At 55.6% G+C, this 14,745-nt stretch overlaps 1 protein-coding gene across 1 annotated transcript in view; it reads left to right on the top strand.

Moving 5' to 3' along the window:
- Positions 1 to 14,745, top strand: part of GLI2 (GLI family zinc finger 2) — a 250,812-nt gene that overhangs the window by 61,085 nt on the left and 174,982 nt on the right. Inside the window, exon 2 of the mRNA XM_024117097.2 lies at positions 6,800 to 6,974. Within this exon, the coding sequence (XP_023972865.1) occupies positions 6,830 to 6,974 (145 nt within the window). The 5' untranslated portion in view covers positions 6,800 to 6,829. The remainder of the gene's footprint in view (positions 1 to 6,799; positions 6,975 to 14,745) is intronic.

The following is a 14,745-nucleotide window of genomic DNA, read 5'->3' as shown; positions in this document are numbered from 1 at the left end:
CTGATTATTTTTTTTCATCAACTTATTTATTTTATTTATTTATTTTTGGCTGCGTTGGGTCTTTGTTGCCACGTGCGGGCTTTCTCTACTTGTGGCAAGTGGGGGCTACTCTTTGTTGTGGAGCACGGGCTCTAGGTGCGCAGGCTTCAGTAGTTGTGGCGCACAGGCTTAGCTGCTCCGCGGCACGTGGGATCTTCCCAGACCAGGGCTCGAACTCGTGTCCCCTGCATTGGCAGGCGGACTCTTAACCACTGAGCCAGCAGGGAAGACCTCTGATTATTAATTTATTCTTCAAGCTAGTCCTTTCACTCCAAGTCCTTCATCTTTGCTGTGCTGTGGCCCCCTCCTCAGAATAATGCTGTAAATGCATAGGATAGGGATGGACGAATTAGGAGTTTGGGATTTACATATACACACTACTATATTTAAAATAACCAACAATGACCTACTGTACAGCACAGGGAACTCTACTCAATATCTTGTAATAACCTATAAGGGAAAAGAATCTCTGTGCTATACACGTGAAACCAACACAACATTGTACATCAACTATACTTCAGTAAAAAAATAAAATGCATAGGATTACGAAGGAAGCCAGTTGTACTGACTGCAGCGATCGTAGATTAGTAGATGTGCTTCTTTGCTGGCACAGCTGGCAAGGTCGGGGGCTGGTGTCTAACGCCGACCTTGACCTTGAGCGCAGCACCATGGTGAGCACAGCTGGTGCCCCATGATGTGGTGTGAGCACACCCGTGGCTTGTGCTGGTGGCAGGCTCACAGGCAGTATGCCTTTTACCTACCTTCCTGCCCGAGGGAAACACCAACTTCCGGTTCCAAATTAGCAAAGATAAAAATACATTTATTTCCATTCATTTGCTTTAATTGGAACTTACCGATTATTTAGAAGCTGGAAGCCATCTTAGGAGCACCCCATGTAGTTTTTGCTAAACCTGCCTGTGCATCAGAAATGCCCGTGGAGCTTTTTTTGGAAGTTTGGATATTTTGCCCACCACCCTCTGCCTGAACCTGTGGCATCAGAATCGGCAGAAGGACCAGGAGTGTTTCCAGAGGCTCGGGGTGCTGCCAGCACCCCCAGGGGACCGAGACCCTGGGGGCCAGGGGCCCTGTGTGCAGCTTCACATGGAAAGGGAGCTTCTCCTGGCTGCAGGTCCGGTGTCCCCCGTTTCCCCGGCAGAAGCCCAGGAGCGTGGCTTCGGGGGTAACGTGGAGGTGTTGACTCTCTCCTTGCCCTGTGGGTGCTGTACTCTCAGCCCCTCTTGTTCCGGAACCTTACGTGGAGCCCATGGGCAGTCCCCCAGCATATACCACAGGCCGCCAGCTGAGGTCTGGGGACGCGAGGCTCCGCTCTGCTGTCCCCAGCTGGGCTTCCTGGGACCCTGGGCGCCTGGCGTTTACCCAGAAATTGTGCTAATCCCGGTAATTCCTGTGACTTACGCAGCCTCTCGGCTCTGTCTGCTGCCTTCCTCTCCTGGAAGGGAGGGGGAGGGGGAGGGCCGTGGCCGATCTGTAGAAAACGAGGCCTGTGACACAGTGGTCCCTGCAGGGGACACCCCCACCCTGACTGGGTCAGCTCCCCACGGCCGCTGGTGGAAGCCCAGGCACTCCCACTCCCAGGCCCGCTGCTGTCTGGGTCGTGGGACTCTGAATACGTCCCCTCCCTGCTACTCTGTCCACCTGGTCCCGGCGTGGCCTCGCTCTGAGGCTTCGGGCAGCATTTCAGCCAGAGGACCTGGCTCTAGACCTGGCCCCTCTCCCTCCACGGAGAGTGGCTTTGGGCAGCTCACCTCTTCCTCTGTAAGAATCGGGAGGATGCCATTCCCTCTGACAACGTGAGTCGGGGGATGCTGGTGTGAGGCAGCTGCAGCTGCTGGGCCCCCAGAAAACCCTCTTCTTTCCGGTCTCCTCATGTCCCTTATCAGAAGTTGTCATGGTCCTTTCTTGACTGAACCTCTTTTTGGCCCTGGCATCCCTGATGCTAAAGTCCAAGGATTCTGAGTTGCTGGCCTCAATTTCCCATCTGCCTTTGGGGATGCTTCCCAGCAGCCTGGGTTTGGTTGCTTGGGCCAACCCTGTGGGTGCCTTGAGTCCTGTCCTGGTTTCTGGTCCTTCAAGCCTGCCGCCCTCCAGATGCTGGCCTGGTTCCCTGGGCCCATCTTGTCCAGTCAGCAAGGGGTCTGAGCACGTGCTCAGCTGGACCTGGGGACCCAGGGGCGCAAGGCCTGGCCCTGGCCTGGAGGAGGTCATGGTTGAGCGGGGAGCCAGGTGGGTACATAGCGGGTTATGGCCAGGCTATATGAGAGGTGCCAGACCCGGGGGAAGGACACCCAGTTCATGTGGGGTGGAAGCCAGCGCCCGGCCTTCTGCAGTGTGAGGCACGAAGCTGATTGTCCATAAAGAATTCTGCAATAAGGAGTTAGGGGAAGAATGTACAATTGCCAACTCCTCCCCCCAGCCTGGTCAGCCTCAGTGGATGGTGCCACCCGCAGGGGCGTGGTGTTGGCAGGCGGTCCTGGACAGAGCCTCAGCTTTTGCCTATCCATTAGCTGGTGGTCCCCGTCCACCAATCTCGCTTCCTTGGGTGCGGCACTAGGACAGGGCCTGTGTCGAATCCTCCTGGGCTTCTGGCATAGGGTTCCTTACACTCAACAGGCACCTTAATGATGCCAGGGAATTCTGCGGCAAATCCCTTTGCACTGCAGGGTCCTTACTCGAAGGACAGCTCTCTGTGATGCTCCAGAGTACAGCTTTGGGGCCAGACAGCCTGGGTTCAAGGCCTGGCACAGCCACGTTTAAGCTGTGCGTCTTTGGACAAGTTATCAACCTCTCTGAGCATTGGTTTCTTCCTATGTAAAGTGTTGTGAGGATTAAATGAACTCACTCTTGCAAAGAGCTTGGCACCTGGTAAATGCTTGTTCAAGGTTTGTCATTCCAGCTATTATTTTGATTTTTGTCCTTACTTCCAAATTCAAGGTGTGTTTCAGAGTTGAGCCTAAATTCCTTCACCTGAGCTTCTTGGGAAGAAAACCCAGATTGTTCACAGAATCACTCGTATTTCCAAGAGCTGTGATTTCCTGCCTCAGAGGTGCACGGTCCTTACCCGGCATTCCTGAGCTGTTGCTCCGTGCCAGCCTGAGTGGGGAGCAGCTCCGGACCTGGTGGTGATGATGGGGTGATACAGATGGGGGTGATGGGATGCCGTAGGGATCTGGAAGCAGAAGTGACCATGATGGGGGAAGAGCTGGGGGGCTTCCCAGAGGAGGTGACATCTGAGTGCCATCTTGAAGGAAGAGTAAGAGGCCATCACACAGAAAGGGTGAAGGGTTTCTGGTGGGTGTTCCAGGGTCAGGGCTGGCTGCTTGTGAAGGGTGGGGGGAGAGAGATGAGGAGGCTGCAGGTAGACCCAGGAAGACTTTGCCTGAAGGCCCCAGGGACTCAGCAAGGCCTTGGCCAGATTTCATTCTGGGAAGGTGCCTGGCTGTAGGTTAGAGGGGGACCTGGAGTGGGGACCAGAGGTGGCGTGAAGGTGCCCAGGACCCAGAAGGGAAGGCTGCCTGGCAGAGCAGCCAGCTGGGAGAGGCCCCGCGGGCCAGGTGCTTTGCGGGTGAAATGATGGGAATTGCAGCTGACCAGATGGGGGCGTGAAGATGGGGTAGGACGGTGGCCCAAAGTGCCGGCCAGGTGGATGGGAGGGTGGTCCCTGCGGCCAGGCTAAGGGGGCAAAGAAGGTGGAGCAGGCGCCGCCCAGGGGCTGTTGCTGGCGCCCGCTCAGCCAGCCAGCCTCTTACAGCACAGATTATACAAATAGGCTCCAAGGATCAGCTGGCGATCCCGAAATCTCCAAGCCAGAGGAAACCTTATAACTCACCAGAATCCTCAGGGAGATTTCCCTGTCCCTCTTGGGTTTTCTGGACGGGGGTTTTGAAAGACTGGAAACCAGACAGTCTGGTGGGTGAGGTAAATCCGGGAGGTCCAGAGCTTGGGCTGTTCGCTTAGCAGGCTGGCCAGGCTGCAGCCACCTCTGGCTTCACACCCATCTCTCTTGTATACTCCCGCTTTTTGCTTAGAAAACCATGAGAGTATCGTGCAGACTTTTAAAAGGTGAGGTTCTGGGGCCTGCGGATGTAAGATTTGCAGCCGCTGGGGATGGGGCTGACCATCGCCTTTTGTTTCTGCCACCCGCGACCCACGGGCTCTGCCCAGAGCCCTCTCCTCCCACCAGCGTGCAGACCCACCTGCCTTCCTTCTGAAACAGCAGCTGTGGACCTCCTCTGCTCTCTCCAGTGGCTGCCCATTTTTTTCTTCTTTTCATGGCAAAGATTCCCGACTAAATGTCGGTGCCTCTGTCTCTCCCTGAGCCCACCTGGGCCCTGGTCACCACCACGCGGCGCTGGGGCCTCTTAGAGCCTGTGATGGAGATAATCCTTCCTGGCATTTCTTTCTTGGGTTGGACTCCTGGCCCCCACACTCTCCTGGTGATTTTACTTTCTCTTCCTTCCTGCTCCTCCATCCCTGCTCACTTCCTTGGCTGGTTTCTCTTCTCCCTCCTGGAAATGTTGGAATGCCCGGCGGCTCCTCTCGTTCTGGAGCTTTCTCTACTTCTCCCCTCCGCCCTCTCCCTTGGAGATCTTGCCCTGTGGCTGCCATATTCCCATCTCTAGCCTCTGCCTCTCCCTAAGCTCTGCCTTGCATTTCCAGCAGTCTTGCTTATCTTAAAAAATTTTTTTTTAAAAACTTTTTATTTTCTATTGGAGTAGAGTTGATTAACAATGTTGTGATCGTTTCAGGTGTACACTAAAGTGATTCAGTTATACATAATACATTTATCTATTCTTTTTCAAATTCTTTTCCCATTTAGGTCGTTATATAGTATTGAACCGAGTTCCCTGTGCTACACAGTAGGCCTTTGTTGGTGATCCATTTTAAATATAGCTGTGTGTACATGTCAATCCCAAACTCCCTAAATACCCCTTCCCCCCACCATTCCTGCCTGGTAACCATAAGTTCGTTCTCTAAGTCTGTGAGTCTGTTTCTGTTTTGTAAATAAGTTCATTTGTATCATTTCTTTTTAGATTCCACATATAAGCTATATCTTTCTCTTTACATGATATTTCTCTTTCTCTGTCTGACTTCACTCAGTATGACATTCTCCAGGAATATTACTCAGCCATTAAAAAGAATGAAATAATGCCATTTGCAAAAAAGTTTTACTGAAATCTAGTTGATTTACAACATTGTGTTAATTTCTGCTGTACAGCAAAGTTATTCAGTTTTACATATATATTCTTTTTCACATTCTTTTCCATGATGGTTTATCACAGGTTATTGAATAGAGTTCCCTGTGCTATGCAGTAGGTCCTTCCTGTTTCAGTCTCTGCATGTCTTAATAGGCGTCTCAGACTTAACACGGCCCAGCCCCAGCTCCTGGTTTTTGCCCCCGAACCTGCTTCTCACCCCCTGTGCTCCATCCCAGCAAACGGCACCACCGTGCAATTGTCTAAGTGCTCAGCTGAAAATCGGAGCTATCGTTGACACTACCTGCATTCTTTTAGGAAAATTGGGTTTCAAATGTCTATTCCGTAATATTTGATACAAATGCTGAATTAGCATTATCTGTACATGATGAAGCATCACTTAGTAAAACGCTTGCTTGTGACCCACCAGCCAGCTGGAGATGGAGCGTTACCTGGGCCCCGCATCCCCCGGGTTCCCCTCTCGTAACCCACGACGACTCCGCTTTCTAGCACACCCCACATCCAAGCCCGAGCAAGGCCTGTGGGCTCTGCCTTCAGAGCCACTGTCCCTTTAACCCAGACAGCCAGTATCTCCCCAGGTCACTGCAGTCGTGCGCCATCCCCCCAATCTGCCCTCCATACACTGGCAGAGTGACCCCTTTGTACTGCGAGTCCTGTCGCATCCCCCTCTGCTCAAAACCCTCCAGGGCTGGCACTCACCTTCCCGCGGCTCCTTCAACAAGCCAGTCTCCTCCCCAGCAGGCCCGCGGCTGCAGTGGGCTCCCTCAGACCCTCATGTGGCATCCCATCCCTTCCTCAGGGAAGCCGGGCGGCAGCCCCCCTGCCCTTCCCACCCCGCTCTATCCTGCCCCTCTGCTTTCTCTCCTTCTCTCTCACTAATGAGAGACGAAATAGACATTTATCTTCCCCCTTTATTTATTATGTCTCCCAAGTAGGATGTAAACTCTGTGGTTTGTATCTTCGGCACCAGGCACAATGCTTGATGCATAACAGGGGCTTGAAAATCTATTGACTGAATGTGTGCAAGTGCGTAAATGGTGAAAACTCTGTGGAATGCAGGAATGAACGAATGAATGAAAGAATGAATGAACATACACGTGAGTAAGTGAGAGGTGGAGCCGGTGAGCTGCAAAGAAACGGGAGAACGAGGGTTTTCCTCTGAGGACCGCTAGGTCGCTGTTCCTGTACTGAGTTTTCTCGTCCTGCGAGTCTGAGATGAGGGGCATTACCTTCTGACCTCGTTTCTCAAGGTGGTTCTTGCTAGTCGCCACGCACGGTACTAGGAACTTGTTGCTTAGATTTGAAAAATCGGGGGTAACAAACAGTGAAAAACGCTCGGCTGTGGTCCGTGAGGTCGTTCAGAAGACCAGATGAATCTTAGAACGAAGAATTCTCAAAATTAATTAAACCCTCCTTCGCAATGATCAGAGAAGGAGCGCGTGGCGGCGGCGGGTGGGAATCTGCGTCGGCGCGTCCCGGCTGGGTCTGGGAGCCACGTTGGTGAGTGTCTTTGTCTCCTCCTCCAGGGCCGCCACCCAGGACTATGCGTGGCTAGGATGGAGACGTCCGCCTCAGCCACGGCCACGGACAAGAAAGAAGCCAAAAGTGGGATCCTGGAGGGCGTCGCTTTCCCCGACCCCGGCAGGAAGGCCTCGGCCCTCGCGGTGGCCACTGCGGCGGCCGCGGTAGCCACCCAAGGAGGTACTTTCTGTTCTGCATGGTTGGCGGGGGGTGTTTTTCATGAGCCCGTTCAGACTGAATGAGATGGGAGGCCGATGTCATCGGGTTTATGGGGGTGGCCAGGAGGGCGCCCCAACTTTGGGGACCCCAGGCGCCGGGGTGGATGCCTGCAGGTGGATCTCGAAGGTCCAGCCGCTCCAAATCGGGGGGTTTGGGCATCTCGGGCTCCGGCAGGAGAAGGGAAGAGGGAAGGCAAGGGAGGCTCGGGGCTGTGGGGCAGCCCTGGGGTGCGTTCTGTCGGCACAGATGTGCCAGAGAGGCTGCTGCTTACCTCCGGCCTGCCAAGGGCTATTTTGGAAAGTAATTGTCTCCTGATCCCTTCTGGCTGTAATTAGAGGGTCAGGTACGGAATTTAGCATCCTTAGGTGAATTTCTGGCCAACTTAATTATAACAGAAGGACCCCCGAGCCACAGCCTCTCATTTTACTGCCCTGAAGAGAAATAGTCTCTGGTTTCCACTGGTCCGTGCCAGCATCCCGTTGGGAAAGTTTGGCGGGAAGACGAGACCTCCCCTTGTGTCTGTGCGGTCCATCTGGAGGCCACAAAACTATTTCTGTCTCCGAGGAATGGAGAGACTTAGATTTCTTTTCTTCCCCTTTTTATTCAAGTGCATTTAGTCATATGCCCTGTTGCTCTCGCCGCTGAAGCACAGCTCCCAGAGCAGCGGGGGAAACGCGCCTTCGCCGGGGTGGGGTGTGAGTGCCGGCCGCGCCACTCACATGTGCATGTCTGCAGGTCGCGGGGGGCTTTGTTCAAGTGCAGACCCCCGGTCGGTGAGTCGGGGATGATGCCGGGACAGCCGGTCCAGGGCCGGCTGGGTGCAGCTTCGGGCCAGGGTGCAGGGTTTCGGAAGGACACTCAGGGCGGGTAGGAGTCAGTGTTTCTGAGAGCGAACTGGAGGCCCTCTAGGTCATTGTTACTACACTGTTTTTATTACCCCCCCCCCCCCGCCGCGGTTCTCAGCTGGAGGTCGTTATCAGGATGTATGGCCCAAGCAGTAGGGGGAGAGCCCAGGCCAGCCTTCGGGACTCCTGCTCCGCGTGGTACCCCTTGACCCCCGTCCTGCGAGGAGCCGGGCTCTCTAGGCCCTCCCTCTGTGAGGGCGGGGGAGGAGCCAGAGCCCAGGCAGGACCACATGCAGGTGGCGTCGGGAGCCAGGCGTGAGTGGAAGGACGGATGGAAGGCCCAGGGCTGGCTTGTCCCGGCCTGGCTGGGTCTGCACGTGGTCTGTTCCTTCTCCTAGGTCAGGGCCCACCCTGGCCTGTGGCGACACCTCAAGCTGGCCCTCTGCCTGAAGCAGAGGCGCCCGGCCCCTGGGCCCTCAGCTGTCCCCGCCTCGGCCTCTCCCTATCCCGGACCCTAACCCTCTCTGGAGCCATCAGTGGGTCGTGAGCTGCCATGTCCCGTAGCCGAGGACAGACTCCGGTGGTCATTAGAGAGAAATCAGGGCATGATTGGGAAGGAGGTCCTCTAGCATCAGACCTGGCTGTCAGCAATGGGGCAGGAATCGCCGATGCTCGAGGGGGTCCTGGTCTGGGGGGGGCAGGCCACGGGCCCACAGCTTGGGGTGCAGCAGCTCCCCAGAGGAACCCGACCCCGCTCTGCTCGCCCCCCAGGATGCGGTCCTGCCCACCCCGCAGGCCCCATCCCCTCCTGGCCCGACCCCAGGGGAGCGCTTGGCTGTGAGGTTCCTGCACTGGGTGGATGTGGCCCTCAGCCCAGTTGCCCAGGACAGGCGGCTCGTCATCTGAGCGGGTCAGGTATGTCCCTCGCTCCCTGCGGCCCTCTCTGGACAGCTCATTTGGGAGGGGCCATCCTGCAGTCAGGGCAGAGCAGATGGCACCTGGAGCGGGTCCCCTGGGGCTAGGGGACCGTGACGTCTGCGTTCTGCGGGTGGGGCAAGGTAGGCCGGTGGTGCAGCCCCGAGTCGCTGGCCTGGGTCCCCGTTCCAGCCCCGGCCCTGTCCCGGTGCGGCAGGCCGTTCCCTCCTCTGGGCCTCGTGTTCCTAATCTGTGTTGTGGCGACGTTTGGCAGATGTTACTCCAAGTCTGTATGATCTCGTGACGTCGGGTCTTCCTTAAATCTTACCCCTGGGGGCAGAGGTGCTGTGAGCAAGCCTCTTCTTTTACGCAGCAAACCAGAGTCCCGGACGGCTCCAAAGAGCCTCTGCCGTGGGCCCCTGTGCCCGCAGGGGCGTAGGCCTGTGGACAGGTGCGATGGGGTGCCCGGCAGCACGAGGGGGCTCGTGCGTGTCCCCCACACAGAGGTCCTCTCAGGGCCCGGATGCCCACGCTCTGCTCTGGAGCTCAGCACTCGGCACCAGGCCTGGCAAGAGGCAGTGCCTGAGGGTCCCCTGCGGCCCTGAGCGATGTCAGGGAAAGGTGGCCTTGGTGAGGAGCTGGCCGGAGGCGGGCGTGGGGCTGGCAGGAAGGGCAGGGAGGCTGCGCAGAGGCCTGGGAGAGGGGCAGTGCTGCCCGGTGCGTGCTGGGCTGGGGCGGGGGTGCGGGGAGCTGAGAACTGCCTGTCCAGGGCCCTGTCCCTGAGTTGTTTCTGGAAAAGATGGGGTAACCACCCTGGTCTGGGAGGCCTGTTTGCTGAGGCAGGGGCAGGACTGAGCTCATTCCCTGTGGCTGAACAGGAGACTGCTCACTCGGACACCTGGCCCTTCTGACACCCAGTTTATCCCTTCCGAATCCACGAGATCGTCCCCGTGATCCGCACCGTGGTTTGCAGCTTTCCCGGAAGGAAGGGATGGCTTACGCAAGCTCAGTGTTCCAGGGCCTGTTACACATCTGTCCAGAGTAGGGGGAGTCCTGTCTGAGGATGTCGGGGGCACGTGGTAAAGAATGCAAAAGGGCCAGACCCTGTGAACTGGCGGGGCAGTGCTCACCCACCTCTGCAAGTTTCCCAGAGGTGGGAGGTACCCTGTCTAGCAGGCCAGCTTCTGACCCCTTATCTGCCCCCTGCCAAGTGCCACTGGTTCCAGGAGCTTCAATCCCATCCCTGGAATTGTAGGACTTTGGTTCTAAGACTGAGCATACCTTTAGGCAGAAAGATTTCCTTTCTATATTGTTTGTAACTGTGAACATTTGGGAACATTACCTAAGTGTTCAGCGGTACGGGATTGATTAATCAAACTGTGGGATGGCTGTTGAATGGAACATTATGTAGACCCTGAAAATGTTTATCAAGACTTTATCATAAGGGGGGGATGTGTCTGTGTTCTAATATTAAAGTGTAAAAAAGCGGGATGCAAATTTTATCTTACCCCTGTTGTTACTGACCAGGGTTCTTGGCCTTCCCCATTCAATTGAAATTGACTAGAGGCCAGACAAGAAATTCAGGCAAGGCTTTATCGGGGCCCAGCTGTAGCAGGCACGAGCGAGAAAAAGCAACAGGTTCCCTTGCTTGCTGGGGGAGCTTGTTCCTTACATGGAGTGAGGGTAGGGGTCTTCCAGGGGTGCGGCTGGAGGGGTGGCTTAGGTGCTCTGCCCACCCCCTTGGTGGTGCTGTGTGCAGGGGGCGTGTGCAGGACCCTCCTGTTGCTCCCAGCTCTGCAGAAGGGGCAGTTGGGTTTCTTTGGTCTTTTTGTATCTTGTTGTCCATAATTTGCCCCCGCTTCGCATGCACGCAGTTATTTTTAGTCCCTTACAGTTTCTTTGTATTCTCTTGCTCCAGGAGACATTTGTCCAGGTGCAGGCACTGCAGCAAAGGGTCCCAGGTCCCAGCCTATCACAACTTTATAGTACATAGAGGTACCCTTGGCAGTGGTTGTCCAGATGCTGGGACTCGGGGTGATGTACGCTGCACGTACGAAACTCATCCCTTTGGTTCTTAAGGACCTTCAGCCTTCTAGAACCCACTATTAGAACGTCAGTAAAGGGAATTGCCTGGCGGTCTGGTGATGAGGACTCAGCGCTTTCACTGCTGGGGCCTCGGGTTCGATCCCTGGTCGGGGAACTAAGATCCCCCAAGCCCTGTGGCATGGCCAAAAAAAAAAAAAAAAAAAAAAAAAAAGTAAGCCTGAGAGGCAGAGGTGTGCCGGAACCAGACTGCCGACTTGGGAGAGCCAAGGGTGCACCCTCTCCTTCTGTCTCTGCCATCTGCGACCTTAGGTAGGTCGCTTGACCTGGCCGTGGTTGGAGTATTTGCACCGCGAAAATTGGCAAACCCTATGCATCAGGGCTGCCTCAGCACCCTCTCCTCTCCCGGAGCCTGTTGTTAATTTCCCCCCAGCACATGACCGATCATATCTGGAGACTCACTCAGCTTCCTTGGCCCTGTTCAGAATGAGAAAGGGAGTAAGGGTCCAGAGCGAGGAGGTGGGCGATGAGGGAGAGGTGGGAGTCCCTGGTGGAAAAGCTGGGAAAGGGCGCGCGGGAGGTCCTGGGTATCGGGCTGGGGGTGGGGGCGCGGCCGGCCCGTCTGATTCACGGCTGTCAGAGCCTCTCCGTGTGTAGGTGGGACCGAGATGAGGTGCGGCAGCGACTTGCCCAGGGCCACCTGCTGCTTCCACGGAGAGCATCTCAGATCTTCCTGAATCTGCTTTGAGATCGTGATTTTAGATCGTTCGTGGGTGATTTGGGTCTTAAAGCCCAGCTTGCCGGTACCGTGTGTGAGCGTCCAGCCTCTGCACCAGCCCTGGACAGGTCTCATCTGTCACCATCCTTGTCATTCCAACAGGCTAAGAGTGCCTGCTCGCCTCCAGCTCTTGGAGGTCTGGGGCTGTGACTTCTTTGCAGGAGGACCTTAAAAGTCTCCTGACTCGCCCGGCCTTGTGAGGCTTGACGTGCTCGGGGCTAGGTGTTTCCACCGAGAGTCCCTGCCTACACCTTTGCATCACAGGGTTGTACCCAAGGGACAAGCGGACCTGTGGCCAGACCGGATGGCAGAAGCCTTGGCCGGTGGGGGCTTTCCCCGCCTCATGAGCTGTCGTGCTAACACTGGGAGGCCATCAAGCAAACTTTAAAAACACATTTTGACCCAGAGCTATTTTTCCCTTTAATTTTTCACACGGCGTAATTTTAAAGGCAGTTTGATTCAGATGTTTCTCATTTTTTTTACACTGAAACTTCCCTGATGCTGTCGTATTTCCCTCTTCAACAGTGGATTTTCTTTCCAAAAATATTCCGAACCTCTCTGTGTGCTTCAGCCGAGCACCAGAGACCAGCCACCCCACGCTTCCAGGGTGGGACAATCACAGGGGCTGGGGCCCTAAAGCTCAGAGCTGTGTCTCGACCCAGTGAGCTCTCCTTGTCCCCGAAGTCACGACAGGCTTTAGCAATCCTGCGACGCGTCTGTGGTGAGCGCCCACCACGTCCCGGCCAGGGGGGACCCTCCGTCGGCAGCGGCAGCGTCCTCGGGACTTGGGCCCCAGCCCAGACCTCCTGAAGCAGAGCCTGGGAGTGGGGCCCAAGGAGCCTGGGTGACTCTGATCACTCTTAAATGTTGGGCCCTCTGTGCCCTAGCAGCGGGAGGCATGGCAAGTCTTTCTACTTGAAGAGTGGGACTTACACGCAGAGCCACTGTGCAGAAATTACAGGCGACGTACAGCCTGCTCACACCTGCTTGGCATGGGCCTCTGGGTGGGTAGGAGCTGCCTCTCTCCTCGTAGGCAGTGTGGAGCCGTAGGCAGAAGCAGCCCAGCCTCTGGATCCAGACCACCTGCTTAAGGCCCAGCTCTGCTGACCTCAGGCAGGTCTGTGCCTCAGGTTTCCACATCTGTAAAATGGGCACAATAGCGGTACCTGCTTCATAGCATTGTGGGAATTACCTGAGTTAGCACATGTAAGGTGCCGGGTTCAAAGTGAGCTCCAAGTTAAGAGTTTGCTTTATTAACTATCACCAGCTTTCCTTTCCTAGGTCTGCAGTCTCTGCCTGACTTAGAAAGCCTCTCCTTCTCTGGTAACCCTCACTAGTGGACCTTCCCAGGTGGTGGGAAGCCTAGATTTCTGGTGTCTTCCTACTCAAGAAGGCGGAGGGAGTGCTGGGCTGGAAATCAGATCTGGGTGGTTCCTGTCCTGCTTGGCTCCCGCGGGGTGTCCTGGATCGGTGACCTTAGTGTGTCCCCGGCCTCATTAACTCAGCCTTGTGCACTGGAGGGTAGGACCAGATCAGAGGTTGCTGAAGCTTGGCCGCACCTTAGAATCTTGTGAGGAGACTATAATAAATGCAGACTCCCAGGCTGCCTAGACCTGCTGAAACAGAATCTCCCGTGCCGGGGCCTGGGCATGTGTATGTTTAACAGGCTTCCCAGGTCATTGGCCACGGCATGGACAAGACCCCTGGAGGTGGTGAACTGGTGGGAGTTGCAGCTGGCAGTCCCGGCAGGGTGGAACCCTGCATGGCTGTCAGCACGGCACTCCCTTGCTACCTAAGGTCTCCGTATCCCTAAGCTGCCGCTGGCCACCCCTCCGTCTTGTTCCCTGGCTGTTGGCTTCTTGGAAAGTTTCTTCAAAGTACATTTTTGCTCAGAGGGGAGGCATCCACCTCTGTCTCAGAATGCTGTGCAAATGCCAGAATATGGAAATAAGGAGGTGGGTGTTCTCACTGTGATGCACAGCCAGGAGGCCCCAAGTCACAGGGACCCCGCCCTGCCCTGCCCTGCCCTCCTTAAGTATCTCGGTCCCTGGTGTGTCTGTTTCTCAGCTTCCCCAGTCCCCCACCCTGCCCCGACGCCCCTGTGACAGGGCGCTGTTTGTTCACCACTGCACCCCCAGCAAGGCAGACAGCTAGTAAGTGATCGCTGAGTGAGGGGACTGAGTCTGGTGCTGTCACGCCAGCTGTGTGCCCAGTGGGCTGGGTGGCCGGCTGCCTCTGCTGCCCCGGAGGTCCCCTGGGACGAGGGTCCTTCGGGCCTGGCCTGCTCCTGGGCCCTGGCTTCCGTCCCGAGGGTCCCCGGACGGCAGGGAAGTTGCTGTGTGGGCCGAGCCTCCTTGGCCACCTGAGCTGCCCGGCTGGGCCACACACTTGCTTTGGGCCCAAGGATGCACTCACGTGTGACTAAGTGGACAATTACTCTTATTTAAGTGATTTTCAGGATGGCTGTTGGGCCGCGTCTGAGCTTGTTTTAAAGGCCCAGCCACACGGAACAGCCAGTTCCCATAAGGCTTTTCCAGAAAGCAGAGCTCAGTTATCTGTGACAGCTCTGCACAACCAGGAAGCAGGGTACAGCACAACCGCCTGGGCGTTTTCAGGGTGGGTTCTGAATGGCTTTTTTTTTTTTTTTGCGGTACGTGGGCCTCTCACTGCTGTGGCCCCTCCCGTTGCGGAGCACAGGCTCCGGACGCGCAGGCTCAGCGGCCATGGCTCACGGGCCCAGCCGCTCCGCAGCACGTGGGATCTTCCCGGACCGGGGCACGAACCCGTGTCCCCTGCATCGGCAGGCGGACTCTCAACCACTGCGCCGCCAGGGAAGCCCGACTTTTTTTTTTTTAATTGAAGTATAGTTGACTTACAATACTGTGTTAGTTTCAGCTGTATTGTTAATTGAAGTATAGTGGACTTACAATACTGTGTTAGTTTCAGCTGTACAACAAAGTGATTCAGTTATACACATACATGTATATAACTCTTTTTCAGATTTTTTTCCACTATAGATTATTACAAGATACTGAATATAGTTCCCTGTGCTACACAGTAGGGTTTTGTTGTTTGTCTGTTGTACATACAGTAGTGTGTATCTTTTAATCTCCAATTTCAAATTGCTTCCCCCTCCCTCGAAATGACTCTT

Source organism: Physeter macrocephalus, chromosome 2, assembly GCF_002837175.3.
Source record: "Physeter macrocephalus isolate SW-GA chromosome 2, ASM283717v5, whole genome shotgun sequence".
Lineage (NCBI taxonomy): Eukaryota > Metazoa > Chordata > Mammalia > Artiodactyla > Physeteridae > Physeter > Physeter macrocephalus.
This window is presented reverse-complemented; position numbering and strand designations above follow the sequence as displayed.